Source organism: Bufo gargarizans, chromosome 10, assembly GCF_014858855.1.
Source record: "Bufo gargarizans isolate SCDJY-AF-19 chromosome 10, ASM1485885v1, whole genome shotgun sequence".
NCBI classification, from domain to species: domain Eukaryota; kingdom Metazoa; phylum Chordata; class Amphibia; order Anura; family Bufonidae; genus Bufo; species Bufo gargarizans.
This window is the reverse complement of record NC_058089.1, coordinates 3,164,457-3,179,701: the sequence shown is the minus strand read 5'-3', so window position 1 is coordinate 3,179,701 and position 15,245 is coordinate 3,164,457. Positions and strand designations below refer to the sequence as shown.

The 15,245-nt window shown below is 47.8% G+C and overlaps 1 protein-coding gene across 1 annotated transcript in view; it reads right to left on the bottom strand.

Annotated features, from left to right (window-relative positions):
* Positions 1-15,245, bottom strand: part of LOC122920837 — a 73,327-nt gene that overhangs the window by 18,379 nt on the left and 39,703 nt on the right. Inside the window, exon 6 of the mRNA XM_044270592.1 lies at positions 13,476-13,835. Coding sequence (XP_044126527.1) covers positions 13,476-13,835 — 360 coding nt within the window. The remainder of the gene's footprint in view (positions 1-13,475; positions 13,836-15,245) is intronic.

The following is a 15,245-nucleotide window of genomic DNA, read 5'->3' as shown; positions in this document are numbered from 1 at the left end:
AGCCTCCTCCCAGCAGTGTGTTATTGTAAAGAAAAGAGCCCTTGCCCTGCGCAATCCAGCGCAGGGCAAGGGAGAGCATCGGAGCATAAACTGCAGATCACTTGATCACGGCATCTAAAGGCTTTAAAGGGAACCTTTCACCTCCAAAAACCATCCCAAGCCGCCAGCAGTACCTGAGAGTAGGCAGCAGCGCGTTTCCGACGATAATTTTCTTCCTGAAGGCTGATGCGGCTAAAGCTCAGAAAACGTTCTTTTATCCCCTGCCCCCGTGATTTTCTCGTCAAGTCAAGGGGGCAGCGGCCTCCTTGCTTCAAGTCAAGGTAACCACGCCCCCTTCCCTGTGACTGACAGCAGGCTGTTCAGCAAAGGCAGCCGAACTCTCTGTATAAGCGCCGTCAGTCACAGGGAAGGGGCGCGGGTACCGTGACTTGAAGCATGACTAGAGAAGCGCACGGGCAGGGGATAAAAGATCTGAGCTTTAGCCGCATCGGCCTTTAGGAAGAAAATTATCGTCGGACACACGCTGCTGGCTACTCTCAGGTACTGCTGGCGGCTTATAAATATAACTTATGTTTTAGACTAATTCATCAAGAATAACTACCAAATATAATGTAAATTTCACATATTTACCATTCAGTAGTTCTAAAAGTAGTTTTCTTCCTCTGCCACCCACTGTGTTTCCTCATCAAATACCATGACATCGACCTGTAGTTCTGAGCCTTTGTCAGGTCGAGCATGCTCAGTGTGTTGCTATCAATTCTCTAGCTAGGGCGTGTCAGTGTGCTGGTGATTAGAGTAGAGGGGGCGTGGCCATACTGTATATCAGGCAGCCAATCAATAAACATCAACACTCAGCAGGAAAGCGAGGGATTGTGGGGATTGTAGTTTTGTGAGGGAAGATCAGGCGCCATGATACCCTCAGTGTGTTGCAGACACACAGCAGCTGGACAAATAGACTGCACAGTAAAAAGAGGCTCTGGTTGCATGTACGGGTACGGGCTCTGGTTGCATGTACGGGTACGGGCTCTGGTTGCATGTACGGGTACGGGCTCTGGTTGCATGTACGGGTACGGGCTCTGGTTGCATGTACGGGTACGGGCTCTGGTTGCATGTACGGGTACGGGCTCTGGTTGCATGTACGGGTACGGGCTCTGGTTGCATGTACGGGTACGGGCTCTGGTTGCATGTACGGGTACGGGCTCTGGTTGCATGTACGGGTACGGGCTCTGGTTGCATGTACGGGTACGGGCTCTGGTTGCATGTACGGGTACGGGCTCTGGTTGCATGTACGGGTACGGGCTCTGGTTGCATGTACGGGTACGGGCTCTGGTTGCATGTACGGGTACGGGCTCTGGTTGCATGTACGGGTACGGGCTCTGGTTGCATGTACGGGTACGGGCTCTGGTTGCATGTACGGGTACGGGCTCTGGTTGCATGTACGGGTACGGGCTCTGGTTGCATGTACGGGTACGGGCTCTGGTTGCATGTACGGGTACGGGCTCTGGTTGCATGTACGGGTACGGGCTCTGGTTGCATGTACGGGTACGGGCTCTGGTTGCATGTACGGGTACGGGCTCTGGTTGCATGTACAGGTACGGGCTCTGGTTGCATGTACAGGTACGGGCTCTGGTTGTATGTACAGGTACGGGCTCTGGTTGTATGTACAGGTACGGGCTCTGGTTGTATGTACAGGTACGGGCTCTGGTTGTATGTACAGGTACGGGCTCTGGTTGGGTCACAGCTTGCAGCCTTAAAGGGGTATTCTCATCTTAATGATCATACCTTATTTCATTATGTGCCAATGATCATTTTTGCCAATATAAACTATTATTACATTTCTACCTTTCTAGGTCAAATATTGTGGATTGTACCCCAGTGTTTGATTTGGTTTCCCCTAGAAACGTCCACCTCCTCTGGAGCGAGTCCCTGGGCCGCGCTTGCGCATAAGCTCCTCTTCTTTCTTCTTGCCTGCCGCTCAGTCATCACATGAGCGCGCATGCCGCCCAATGCCGCACATGCCCAGAGCGTTGCCGCTTCACAAACAGAGCCGCGCATGCTCTGTATGCAGCGGCCGTAGAGGGAGAGAATGGTGGAGGAGGAGGGGAGCTGTCAGCCTTCAGCAGCGCAGCCATTGTCAGTGAATGGTGAGAACCGGCTGCGCTGCTCTGTGTTACTGTGCCGACCCCCCCCCACCCCGCTCTGTGTTACTGTGCCGACCCCCCCCCCCCGCTCTGTGTTACTGTGCCGACCCCCCCTGCTCTGTGTTACTGTGCCGACCCCCCCTGCTCTGTGTTACTGTGCCGACCCCCCCTGCTCTGTGTTACTGTGCCGAACCCCCTCCTTGCTCTGTGTTACTGTGCCGACATCCCCCCCACTCTGTGTTACTGTGCTGACCCCTCCCCCCCCGCTCTGTGTTACTGTGCCGACCCCCCCCCTTGCTCTGTGTTACTGTGCCGACATCCCCCCCGCTCTGTGTTACTGTGCTGACCCCTCGCCCCCGCTCTGTGTTACTGTGCCGACCTCCCCCCCCCTTTCAGGAGGAGGAGGAGGGGAGCGGTTAGCGTTCAGCAGAGCAGCCGGGATCAGTGAATGGTGAGGAGAGCTGCCCTGCTGTGGATAACTGTCCTGACCTCCCCCCCCCCCCCGCCCCCACTGTGGATAACTGTCCTGACCCCCCCCCCCCCCCTGCTGTGGATAACTGTCCCGACCTCCCCCCCCCACTATGAATAACTGTCCTGACCCCCCCCCCCCCACCCCTGCTGTGGATAACTGTCCCGAGCCCCCCCCCCCCGCTGTGGATAACTGTCCCGACTCCCTCCCCCTCCTTTTAGTTTCATGGTTGGCTGAGTGGAACCCCATGCTGGCAGCTGATGTCAGCTGTTAACCCCTTCCAGGGATGGAGCTGCCTCCCGGGCGCTGCGCTGCTCTGTCAGCCCCGATGGTTACCATGGCAACCGGACGCATTCACAGGCATCCAGCTTGCCATGGCATAAAGGGTAGTTTCACACTTGCGGCAGGACGGATCCGTTCCCCCTGCTATTTCGCCGGACCGCCGCTCCATCCGTATTGACTATAATGGGGACGGGGGCAGAGCCCCGGCAGTGGGCGGCGAGAGGCCGCCGGACGAAAAGTACAGCAGGTCCAACTTTTTCGTCTGGCGGCCTCACACAGCGCACTGCCGTACTGCGCCGGAGCTCCGCCCCCCTCCCCATTATAGTCAGGGCTGTCCTGCCGCTAGTGTGAAGGTACCCTAAGGCCGAATGAACACGGCCGTGTGCCACGGTGTGCCGGCCTTGATTCCTGTTCAGAGCAGGAGTGCACGGCGTCATTGGTTCTTATGACGCCGTGCACTTCATGCCGCCGCTGCACTACAGTAATACACTGGTATAGTGTATTACTGTAGTACAGCGGCTACATGAAGTGCACGGCGTCATAGCAACCAATGACGCCGTGCGCTCCTGCTCTGAACAGGAATCCAGCCCGGCACACCACGGACCGCTCTCGGCCGTGGAACACGGCCGTGTGCATTCGGCCTAAGCCTGATCAGGCTCTTGCTGGGAAGAAAGGAGCCTGACCAGGCTAAGTTTAATAGAAAATACACTGCAGTACACTATACAGTGTACTGCAGTGTATTATAGAGGCATCAGGCCTACTGGATCTTCAAGAACCAAGTTGGTCTGAGTAAAAAAATTTTTTTAAAAAAGTATTAAATAAAAAAAGCCATTTTTGTCACCTTACATCACAAAAAGTGCAACACTAAGTGATCAAAAAGGCGCATGTCCCACAATTTGGTACCAATAAAACAGTCACCTCATCCCGCAAAAAATTTGCCCCTACATAAGAAAATCGCTAAAAAAAAATATAAAAAAAATATAGCTCTCAGAACATGGAGATATTAAAATTTTATTTTTTTGTTTAAAAAATGCTATTATTGTGTTAAAGTGAAATAAATAAAAAAAAGTATACATATTAGGTATCACCGTGTCCGAAACAACCTGCTCTATAAAAATATCACATGACCTAACCCCTCAGGTGAAGACCATAATAAAAAACAGTGCCAAAAAAGGCATTTTTTCCCTTTCATCCTCCATGATGGCATACCATGAGAGATGACCCGCCTCCAACCAGGTAGGGACAGGAAGTATAAATTTGACTCTCCTCCGGCTCCTCCTTAGTGTCTTCCTGTCCCTCCAGGTAGGAGATAGGTTTTCCCTTATGGTCACCGACCATGAAGAAAGAAGTGGATGCCATGTGAGGAGGCAGCAGAGTCCGGTCCCCATTGGGGGAAACGGGCTCTGAAAGACCTGTCTCTTACCTGCTGCTGGCGCGGGCAGACAGGTCCACGTGGGGCCGGACACTCAGGGAGTCCCTCCGGTAGGTTCCTTAACTCCACACTGCGATCCGGCATGGCCGGCGCTCACAGTGTCGTCACCGGAAGTGGACGCGCTCCATGCGTTCCACGAAGCGTTCCACAGCTTACTTCCGGTATGGGGCCTTCCGGGCGGTGGATCGCATGCCGGCGGCGGCGGGAAGATTAAAAAAAACGCGCAGGATTAGGACGGAGGTCGTCCTCTGATCTGAGGTCTTGAGCTATTTAACGGGGAACAGTGACTCTTGTTACCCTAAAAAATCATGCTGGATCCAGGTGAAATTATGGAGACCACTCAGGGATCCGTACCAGTGAGTAATGTACCAGGACAAGGGTAAAGGCAGTATATTCTGTTAGATTAACCCTTATGTATTTTTTCTTTCTTTCTGTATGTGTGCAGAGCGAGAAAGAGAGTGCTCAGAAAGCAAAATCTAGTCAGAGGGCAAAAAAGTGCAGTCTCTGTTCTATTAAACTTTCTGATTCTTCTGCTAGGAAAGTGTGTAAAAAATGCACGGACAACATTTCTAAGGATTTAGTTCCGTCCCTAAAAGAAGAACTTAAAAACACAATTAGGGAAGAAATCAGGGCTGCTATGTCAGACACCTCATTAATCCCTTCCTGCTCCAAACAGGCGCAGGGACCAGCGACAAAAACGTCTGATTCAGAATTAGAGGGGGATTCAGAATCAGGTGAACTCGGGTTTGAAGATTCTGGTTCAGATTCAGAATTTAAAAACTCTCTCTTTTCATCCGAGGATACCAGAGAGTTAATTAAGGCAGTTAGAGCCACTATGGATCTTTCTGACGAAAAAATCTGTAGATCAGTCCATGACGAGATGTTCAGTGGATTTGAGCAGAGATCTAACCGAGGCTTTCCGGTACATAAAAACATGCACGATCTAATTAAAAGAGAATGGAGGTCCCCGGATAGGAAACTATTCATTCCTAAGACAATAAGGCGACGGCTCCCCTTTTCTAGCGAAGATGAACCCTTGTTAACTACCTGTCCTAAGATAGACGTTTCCCTATCTAAATTAGTGAAGGGTCCAAACGCCTTACCATTTGAAGACATGGGATCATTAAGGGACCCCATGGATAAAAAGACAGATCAGACTATTAAAAAGACATGGGAAGCTTGTGCGGCCCTGTTCAAACCGAACCTAGCTGCAACTTCAGTATCCAGATCATTAAAGAAATGGCTCACGCAGTTAGAATCCTTACTGAGAGGCGGAAATACATATGGTGATCTTAAAGATTCCTTTCCGCTCTTAATCAAAGCTGTGGATTTCCTATCAGATTCCACTGCAGAATCTGTCAGGATAGCTGCTAAGGCATCTGGGTTAGCGGTCGTGGCAAGAAGGTCCCTCTGGTTAAAGTCCTGGTCAGGTGAGGTCAGTTCAAAATTAAAGTTATGTACCTTACCTTTTCATGGTAATTTGTTGTTTGGAGAAGATTTAGAGTCCATCCTAGAAAAGGCTTCCGATTCTAAGAAGACCTTTCCCAGAGATTCTGGGAAGAGGAAATTTCCCTTTCGGAGGGTTAAAAAAGGGACCCCCTTTCAAGCAAAGAAAACGAACAGGGACTCAGGCTGGTCAAGGGGAAGAAACCAGAAGAGTAGAGGGTACCTGTTTTCTACAAAGAATACGGAACCGTCAAAGCAATGACGCCAGTACTCAGGTAGGAGGGAGACTAAGTTATTTTTTAGACTACTGGGAAAAGATTACAACAAACCCTTGGGTCTTAAATACAATATCAGAAGGCTACAAAATAGTTTTCCGTCTTCCTCCTCCCTCAAATATTTTCAGGGTAACTCCCATTCAAAAGACAGCTGTTCTCCAAACAAATCTGGAAGAAGGGATTCGGAAGCTACTGGCTCAAAAGGCCATAATTCCGGTTCCCTATTCTCAAAAAGGTCAGGGATATTATTCAACCGTTTTTCTAGTAAAAAAACCAGACGGGAAATTTCGGTTAATAAACCTAAAAAACTTAAACAAGTTCATACAGTACAACAAATTCAAAATGGAAACAATAAGATCAACCGTGAATCTGCTGAAAAAGGGAGACTTTTTAGCCTCCCTAGACTTAAGAGACGCATACTACCACATTCCGGTATGCAAACAGTCCCAAAAATTCCTGCGGATAGCGGTTTATTTAGGGAAAGATCTGTTCCATTTTCAGTTCCAGGTATTACCCTTTGGGATAACATCGGCCCCCAGGGTCTTCACAAAGGTGATGCTGGAGCTAGTAGCCCACTTGAGAAGGAGGAATATCCTGATCATTCCGTATTTAGACGACCTACTGATAGTAGGCGAGTCAAAACAGTCACTAGAGAACAATCTCTTTGTGACCTGCCAGACGCTGTATCTAGCGGGATGGCTAATAAATTGGGAAAAATCAAAGCCAGTCCCGTCCCAGGAAATAATTTTCTTGGGTCTCTCCCTAGACACCACTCGTCAGAGGACGTCTCTTACAGAACAAAAAGTCTCTGGAGTGGTAGAAAAGGTCTCGCGGTTTCAGAGTCGTCCATCTTGTTCGATACGAGAGGCTATGAGACTACAAGGGACCCTGACCTCTTGCATCCCTGCAGTAAAGTGGGCTCAGTTCCACTCTCGAACTCTACAGCAGTGGACACTGGCCTGCTGGGACAGAAGCCAAAGCTCATTGGAACAAACAGTTCTGGTTCCTGTTACGGTGAACCAGAGTCTTCTGTGGTGGAAACAAGTAAACCACCTACGCCAGGGAATTCCGTGGAATACGGAGGAACAGGTTTTCATCACTACAGATGCAAGTCCTTGGGGGTGGGGAGCGCATTACTCTCATCACTATTTCCAGGGGGCCTGGGCAAACCACCAGAAGACTTTGTCCTCAAACCAAAAGGAATTGATGGCAGTTTGGGAGACCATAAAAGTGGCGAGTCAAGACATAGAGGGAAAGGATGTCCAAATAAGATCAGACAACACCACAGTGGTAGCGTATTTAAACCATCAGGGTGGAACAAGAAGCCAATGTCTGAGTCAAATAACAGAAAAGATTTTTTCCTGGGCAGAAGGAAATATAAGATCCCTTTCAGCAGTCCATTTAAAAGGAAGCTTAAATGTGAAAGCAGACTTCCTAAGCAGGGTCAAAATATGTCGAACAGAGTGGAGTCTAAAGGAAGAAGTTTTTCTCCAAATAACCCAAAAGTGGGGAGTTCCCCAAATAGACCTCTTTGCATCAGCCACAAACACAAAAGTAGATCGTTTCCTTTCCCTCAATCCAAGAGACAAAAGCGAAGGCATAGATGCCTTTTCAATAAAATGGAGGTTCCATCTAGCTTATGCCTTCCCCCCCTGCAATTAATGTCTCGAGTGATAAAGAAGATAAGGCAAGACAAAGCCCAACATGTTATTTTGATAGCCCCCTTATGGCCCAAAAAATCATGGTTTCCTCTTTTGAAGATCATGTCCATCCAAAGTCCATGGATCCTTCCTTGGGATCAGGATTTGTTGTCGCAGGGTCCACTTCTCCATCCTGAGGTGGAAAAGCTGCATTTGGCAGCTTGGAACCTAAAAGGTTGATCTTAAAAGCTAAAGGCCTGACAGATCCTGTCATCAATACTATGTCGGCTAGTAGAAAGGAGACAACCTCTAAGATCTATAATAAGGTTTGGAGAGCCTTTAATACCTGGTGTATAAAATAAAAAGTATCCCCTGAAAAATTTTCAGTCCTTTCAGTTCTAGGTTTCTTACAGTCTGGGCTGGAGAAAGGTCTTCGCCCCAATACTCTGAGGGTTCACGTATCGGCCCTTAGTGCAGTTTTTGATGAAAAAATTGCCAATCATTCTTGGATGGTCAGATTCCTTAAAGGGGCAGATAGACTGAGACCTTCATTGAAAGCTATGACTCCCCCATGGGATCTTAATTTAGTTTTATCGGGCTTAACAGAAAGCCCCTTTGAACCTTTATCATCTGTCTCTGTAAAATATATAACACTTAAGACCCTGTTCTTAGTAGCAATTACATCAGCCCGCAGGGTTAGTGAAATCCAGGCCCTGAAAATTAATGAACCTTTCTGTGTTATTTCTTCAGATAGAATTACCTTTAAATTGGACAACTCCTTCCTTCCCAAAGTTGTGTCTAATTTTCACAGGCAAGAAGAAATATTGGTTCCCTCGTTTTGTGACAACCCGAAAACAGAAGGGGAGGAGAGGTTTCATAAATTGGATGTGCGGAGAGCAGTGCTTATATATTTAGAGGCCACGAAGGCTTTCAGAAAGACGGACTCCTTGTTTGTTCAGTTTCTTGGCATAAACAAAGGGCAGAGAGCGACAAAAAATACCATTTCAAGATGGATCAAGACGGCGATCTCAGATTCATATAAAGCGCTAGGGAAATCACCTCCTGAAGCCTTTACAGCCCATTCTACGAGATCGGTTTCGGCCTCTTGGGCAGAGAGGGCTAACGCTTCATTAGAGCAAATCTGTAGGGCAGCCACCTGGTCGAGCCCTAATACTTTTATTAAACATTACAGAATCCATGTTAAGGCAGGTCAGGATCTAGCCTTTGGGAGGAAAGTCCTTCAGGCTATAATCCCCCCCTAAGTTGTTAATGTGTTATATCTCATGGTATGCCGTCATGGAGGATGAAAGGGAAAAACCAAATTACGTACCGGTAATTCCCTTTTCATGAATCCTCCATGACGGCATAGGGGTTTCCCACCCAAAAAAAAATAAAAAATAATAAAAAATAAAAAAAAAATATATATATATATATATATATATATATATATATATATATATGAAATAAAAATATATGTAATGTATATACGTTCATAAGAATATGATAGGCCTACACATAGGTGATGGTGTGTGTGATGGTGTGCAAAAAAAAAAAAAAAAAAAAAGATTCGAAAGAACACTCTCTAGGCTGTCCATCCAGAAAGACACTGAGGAGGAGCCGGAGGAGAGTCAAATTTATACTTCCTGTCCCTACCTGGTTGGAGGCGGGTCATCTCTCATGGTATGCCGTCGTGGAGGATTCATGAAAAGGGAATTACCGGTACGTAATTTGGTTTTTGTCACCTTACATCACAAAAAGTGTAATACCAAGCGATCGGCGTATGCCCCCCAAATTAGTACCAATCAAACAATTATCCTATACTGGAAAAAATTTATGCAGCGTGGAATCTGGATCCAGCTGCGCATAGAGGGCGATCGGAGGAGAGTGCAGGGACACGGGGACAATTTTATTTAGTGGCAGAGATGTATTGAAAGCTGTTCAGTGACAGTGCTTGTGGGGGAGGGGGAAGACAGATGTAGCAGAGCTGAATATGCAGCAGTTCAGAAAAAGTGTTGTTGGAATAGAGAAACACAACTGATGTAGCAGAGCTGAATATGCCGCAGATCTGACACAGTGCTGGATGGAACAAACACACTGATGTAGCAGAGCTGAATATGCGGCAGTTCAGACACAGTGCTGGATCGAATAGAGAAACACACTGATGTAGCAGGGCTGAATATGCGGCAGTTCAGACACAGTGCTGGATGGAATAGAGAAACACACTGATGTAGCAGAGCTGAATATGCCGCAGATCTGACACAGTGCTGGATGGAACAAACACACTGATGTAGCAGAGCTGAATATGCGGCAGTTCAGACACAGTGCTGGATGGAATAGAGAAACACACTGATGTAGCAGAGCTGAATATGCCGCAGATCTGACACAGTGCTGGATGGAACAAACACACTGATGTAGCAGAGCTGAATATGCGGCAGTTCAGACACAGTGCTGGATCGAATAGAGAAACACACTGATGTAGCAGGGCTGAATATGCGGCAGTTCAGACACAGTGCTGGATGGAATAGAGAAACACACTGATGTAGCAGAGCTGAATATGCCGCAGATCTGACACAGTGCTGGATGGAACAAACACACTGATGTAGCAGAGCTGAATATGCGGCAGTTCAGACAAAGTGTTGTTGGAATAGAGAAACACACTGATGTAGCAGGGCTGAATATGCGGCAGTTCAGACAAAGTGTTGTTGGAATAGAGAAACACAACTGATGTAGCAGAGCTGAATATGCCGCAGATCTGACACAGTGCTGGATGGAATAGAGAAACACAGTGATGTAGCAGAGCTGAATATGCCGCAGATCTGACAAAGTGTTGATGGAATAGAGAAATACAATTGATGTAGCAGAGCTGAATATGCGGCAGTTCAGACAAAGTGTTGTTGGAATAGAGAAATACAACTGATGTAGCAGAGCTGAATATGCCGCAGATCTGACACTGCTGGATGGAATAGAGAAACACAGTGATGTAGCAGAGCTGAATATGCGGCAGTTCAGACAAAGTGTTGATGGAATAGAGAAATACAATTGATGTAGCAGAGCTGAATATGCGGCAGTTCAGACAAAGTGTTGTTGGAATAGAGAAATACAACTGATGTAGCAGACTGAATATGTCGCAGATCTGACACAGTGCTGGTTGGGGAGGAGAAGATAGATGTAGCAGAGCTATATATGCATCTATACTGATAAAAGGTCTATGGTTTATACACAACTGTAGTGGAGCTGTATTGGAAAAAATCTGCATCAGTGCTGGTTGGTGGGGGATGAACAGATCATATGGCTACTGGCTGACATGCTTGTGGGCTAATGTATAGTAGTGAATTATTGTTTTGCTGCACAGAATGGGTTTGTAAAAGATAAGACAGGTTCTGTGTGTAAAACTCTTAGACTGCAGGACAGTGGCCTATTACTGTGTAAATAAACTGACCAGTGCTCTCTGAGTGATGATTCCCCAGCAGGGGGAGGGGCCTCACGCTCTGCAGGCTGCTACACTGATGACTCATACATTTCACATGAACAGCAGGACTGAGCTCTAAGTGTGATGTCATAAGGAGGCGTGGCTGGCCTTCACTTGAACTGGCTTAGGCCTCTTTCACACTTGCGTTGTCCGGATCCGGCGTGTACTCCACTTGCCGGAATAACACGCCGGATCCAGAAAAACGCAAGTGAACTGAAAGCATTTGAAGACGGATCCGTCTTCAAAATGCTTTCAGTGTTACTATGGCAGCCAGGACGCTATTAAAGTCCTGGTTGCCATAGTAGTAGTGGGGAGCAGGGGAGCGGTATACTTACAGTCCGCGCGGCTCCCGGGGCGCTCCAGAATGACGTCAGAGCGCCCCATGCGCATGGATGACGTGCCATGCGATCACGTCATCCATGCGCTTGGGGCGCCCTGACGTCACTCTGGAGCGCCCCGGGAGCCGCACAGACGGTAAGTATACTGCTCCCCCGCTCCCCACTACACTTTACCATGGCTGCCAGGACTTTAGCGTCCCGGCAGCCATGGTAACTATTCAGAAAAAGCCAAACGTCGGATCCGGCAATGCGCCGAAACGACGTTTAGCTTAAGGCCGGATCCGGATCAATGCCTTTCAATGGGCATTCATTCCGGATCCGGCCTTGCGGCAAGTCTTCAGGATTTTTGGCCGGAGCAAAAAGCGCAGCATGCTGCGGTATTTTCTCCGGCCAAAAAAACTCCAGGTCCGGAACTGAAGACATCCTGATGCATCCTGAACGGATTTCACTCCATTCAGAATGCATTAGGATAATCCTGATCAGTATTCTTCCGGCAGAGAGCCCCGACGACGGAACTCTATGCCGGAAGACAAGAACGCAGGTGTGAAAGAGCCCTAAGTTCCAGGGCAGCCTTAGAAGCTGGGAAGCAGGAAGTGAATGCTGAGCTGCCTGCAGGTGAGTGTTAAATAGCAAGATGAGAATACCCCTTTAATGTAGTTTTGAAAAAATTAGGTTACTTTATCAGAATACCCCTTTGAGGGGATACAGGGCCCCTCTCCTAGACTTGGACTGAGCCTTTGTTGCCCACCCTGTTGCCTGGGACCATTCTCCTTTTGCACAGAGTATTGTGCAACATGCACTCTGACAGGGTAGTCCGGCATCTGTGACAGGTAATGGCAGCCACGTTGTGCTGGATGTTCCTGCCGTCTTCTCCCTCACCTGTAACATCCTAATACCCCCTGTACCTCTCACCTGTAGCATCCTAATACCCCCTGTACCTCTCACCTGTAACGTCCTAATACCCCCTGTACCTCTCACCTGTAGCATCCTAATACCCCCTGTACCTCTCACCTGTAACGTCCTAATACCCCCTGTACCTCTCACCTGTAACGTCCTAATACCCCCTGTACCTCTCACCTGTAACGTCCTAATACCCCCTGTACCTCTCACCTGTAACATCCTAATACCCCCTGTACCTCTCACCTGTAGCATCCTAATACCCCCTGTACCTCTCACCTGTAGCATCCTAATACCTCCTGTACCTCTCACCTGTAACATCCTAATACCTCCCTACTAGTGATGAGCGAACTTCTGTTTTAAGTTCGGCGTCTAAAGTTCGGCTTCCGGTTAGCGGAGAATCCCGATATGGATTCAGACTTCCGTTGTGGTCCGTGGTAGCGGAATCAATAATCGGCCATTATTGATTCCGCTACCAGGGACCACAACGGTATTCGGAATCCATATCGGGATTCTCCGCTAACCGGAAGCCGGACTTTAGACGCCGAACATAAAACACAAGTTCGCTCAGCTCTACTCCCTACCTCTCACCTGCAACGTCCTTATACCTCCTATACCTCTCACCTGTAGCATCCTAATACCTCCTGTACCTCTCACCTGTAACATCCTGATACCTCCTGTACCTCTCATCTTCAATGTCCTAATAGCTCCTGTACCTCTCACCTGTAACATTCTAATACCCCCTGTACCTCTCACCTGTAATGTCCTAATACCCCCTGTACCTCTCACCTGTAATGTCCTAATACCCCCTGTACCTCCCACCTGTAGTATCCCAATACCCCCTGTACCTCCCTTCTGTAGTATCCCAATACCCCCTGTACCTCTCACTTGTAGTATCCCAGTACCCCCTGTACCTCTTACCTGTAGCGTTCTAATACCCCCTGTACCTCTCACCTGTAGCGTTCTAATACCCCCTGTACCTCTCACCTGTAACGTCCTAATACCCCCTGTACCTCTCACCTGTAGTATCCCAATACCTCCTGTACCTCTCACTTGTAGTATCCCAGTACCCCCTGTATCTCTCACCTGAGACCGCCATGACCAGTGCTTGTTCTGCCGATTGACTTGTCGCGGGGTGGAAGGTCCTACAGATGTATTTCACTCCATCGTCGCAGTTCACAGTTGGTTTTACCTTTAAGGCACTAAAAATGCTGTAGGACTTGTCGTCATGCTCACTCTCTATTACATTATGGACATCATCTTTCACGTCGGCCCCATCATCAGATGGCCATCTTACGATTTCGGTCTCCTGGTCCTCCTTGTCCTTCTTCAGCCATGTTATGTGCAAAGTCTTTGATTTAAATCCATTTATGGGACAAGCCAGCATCATCGGCACCTCATGCGTGATATATGGTGGACTGAAGATCTTTAATAGCCTCGGAGCAACTGCAAGATCAACAAAAAATATTGATTTAGGCATTATTACCTCAATTTCCTGCTGGCCATACACGAGAGTAGTTTTTTTTAAACATTGTTTTTATTGTTTTATCAAAACCATTTAACAATCAATAAAGTTGTCTTATGTTTGAACACAGATCCATTGTCCGCCATTGAATCAGATACAGAACACATGACATCTTAATCATTGTCAATAGACAGCTCTTGAGGCAAAAAAATATTCACAAGGTAACTATATATATATAAAATAGGACGTATATATGTGTGTATGTAAATATGTATATATGTGTGTATGTAAATATGTATATATGCGTGTATGTAAATATGTATATATGTGTGTATGTAAATATGTATATATGTGTGTATGTAGATATGTGTATATGTGTGTATGTAGATATGTGTATATGTGTGTATGTAGATATGTGTATATGTGTGTATGTTGCACGATCACTCAAAACCACAACCATCGATTTCAACGACACTTTGTATACACATCCACTGCATCTTGTGTGGGTCTCAGCTCTCTAGGACGTACCGTTCCTGAGATATTCCCAAAAAAGGACCTCCATTAGCCAATACAAGCCTGCAAGTCTTTCTCTTCATATCCCCACTGCCATACACACGGTCACATGACCCTCATCAGCCAATAGAAGCTCGCAGGCCTTTACTCCCCACACACTGCTTTACTCCAGGTTTCCATAACAACCCGGCCAAAGTCGCACGACACATAGGGCACAACTACGCTGCTACATGCATCCATCTTGGATGGATTTTTTTGCGACTGTCGCAGTGCGACACCATAGCCTATCATTATAAAAATTGTTGAGACAAAATGTCGCGCAACACATGTCGTCCTGTAGCCCCAGCATTAAAGAGGCAGGGCCCTGTGGAGGTCACTATTAAAGGGGCAGGGCCCTGTGGAGGTCACTGTTAAAGGGGCAGGGCCCTGTGGAGGTCACTGTTAAAGGGGCAGGGCCCTGTGGAGGTCACTGTTAAAGGGGCAGGGCCCTGTGGAGGTCACTGTTAAAGGGGCAGGGCCCTGGGGAGGTCACTGTTAAAGGGGCAGGGCCCTGGGGAGGTCACTGTTAAAGGGGCAGGGCCCTGGGGAGGTCACTGTTAAAGGGGCAGGGCCCTGGGGAGGTCACTGTTAAAGGGGCAGGGCCCTGGGGAGGTCACTGTTAAAGGGGCGGGCACTGGGGAGGTCACTGTTAAAGGGGCGGGCACTGGGGAGGTCAATGTCAAGGGAGTGAGGTGCTGTGAAACTCACTGTTAGGGGTGTGCTGCTGTGAAGCTCAAAGTAAAGGGGACAGGCTGCTGTAGATGTCCCATTTAGGGCTGCAATAAACAATTAATTTAGTAATCGAATATTCTATCGATTATTTTTTACGATTAATCTAA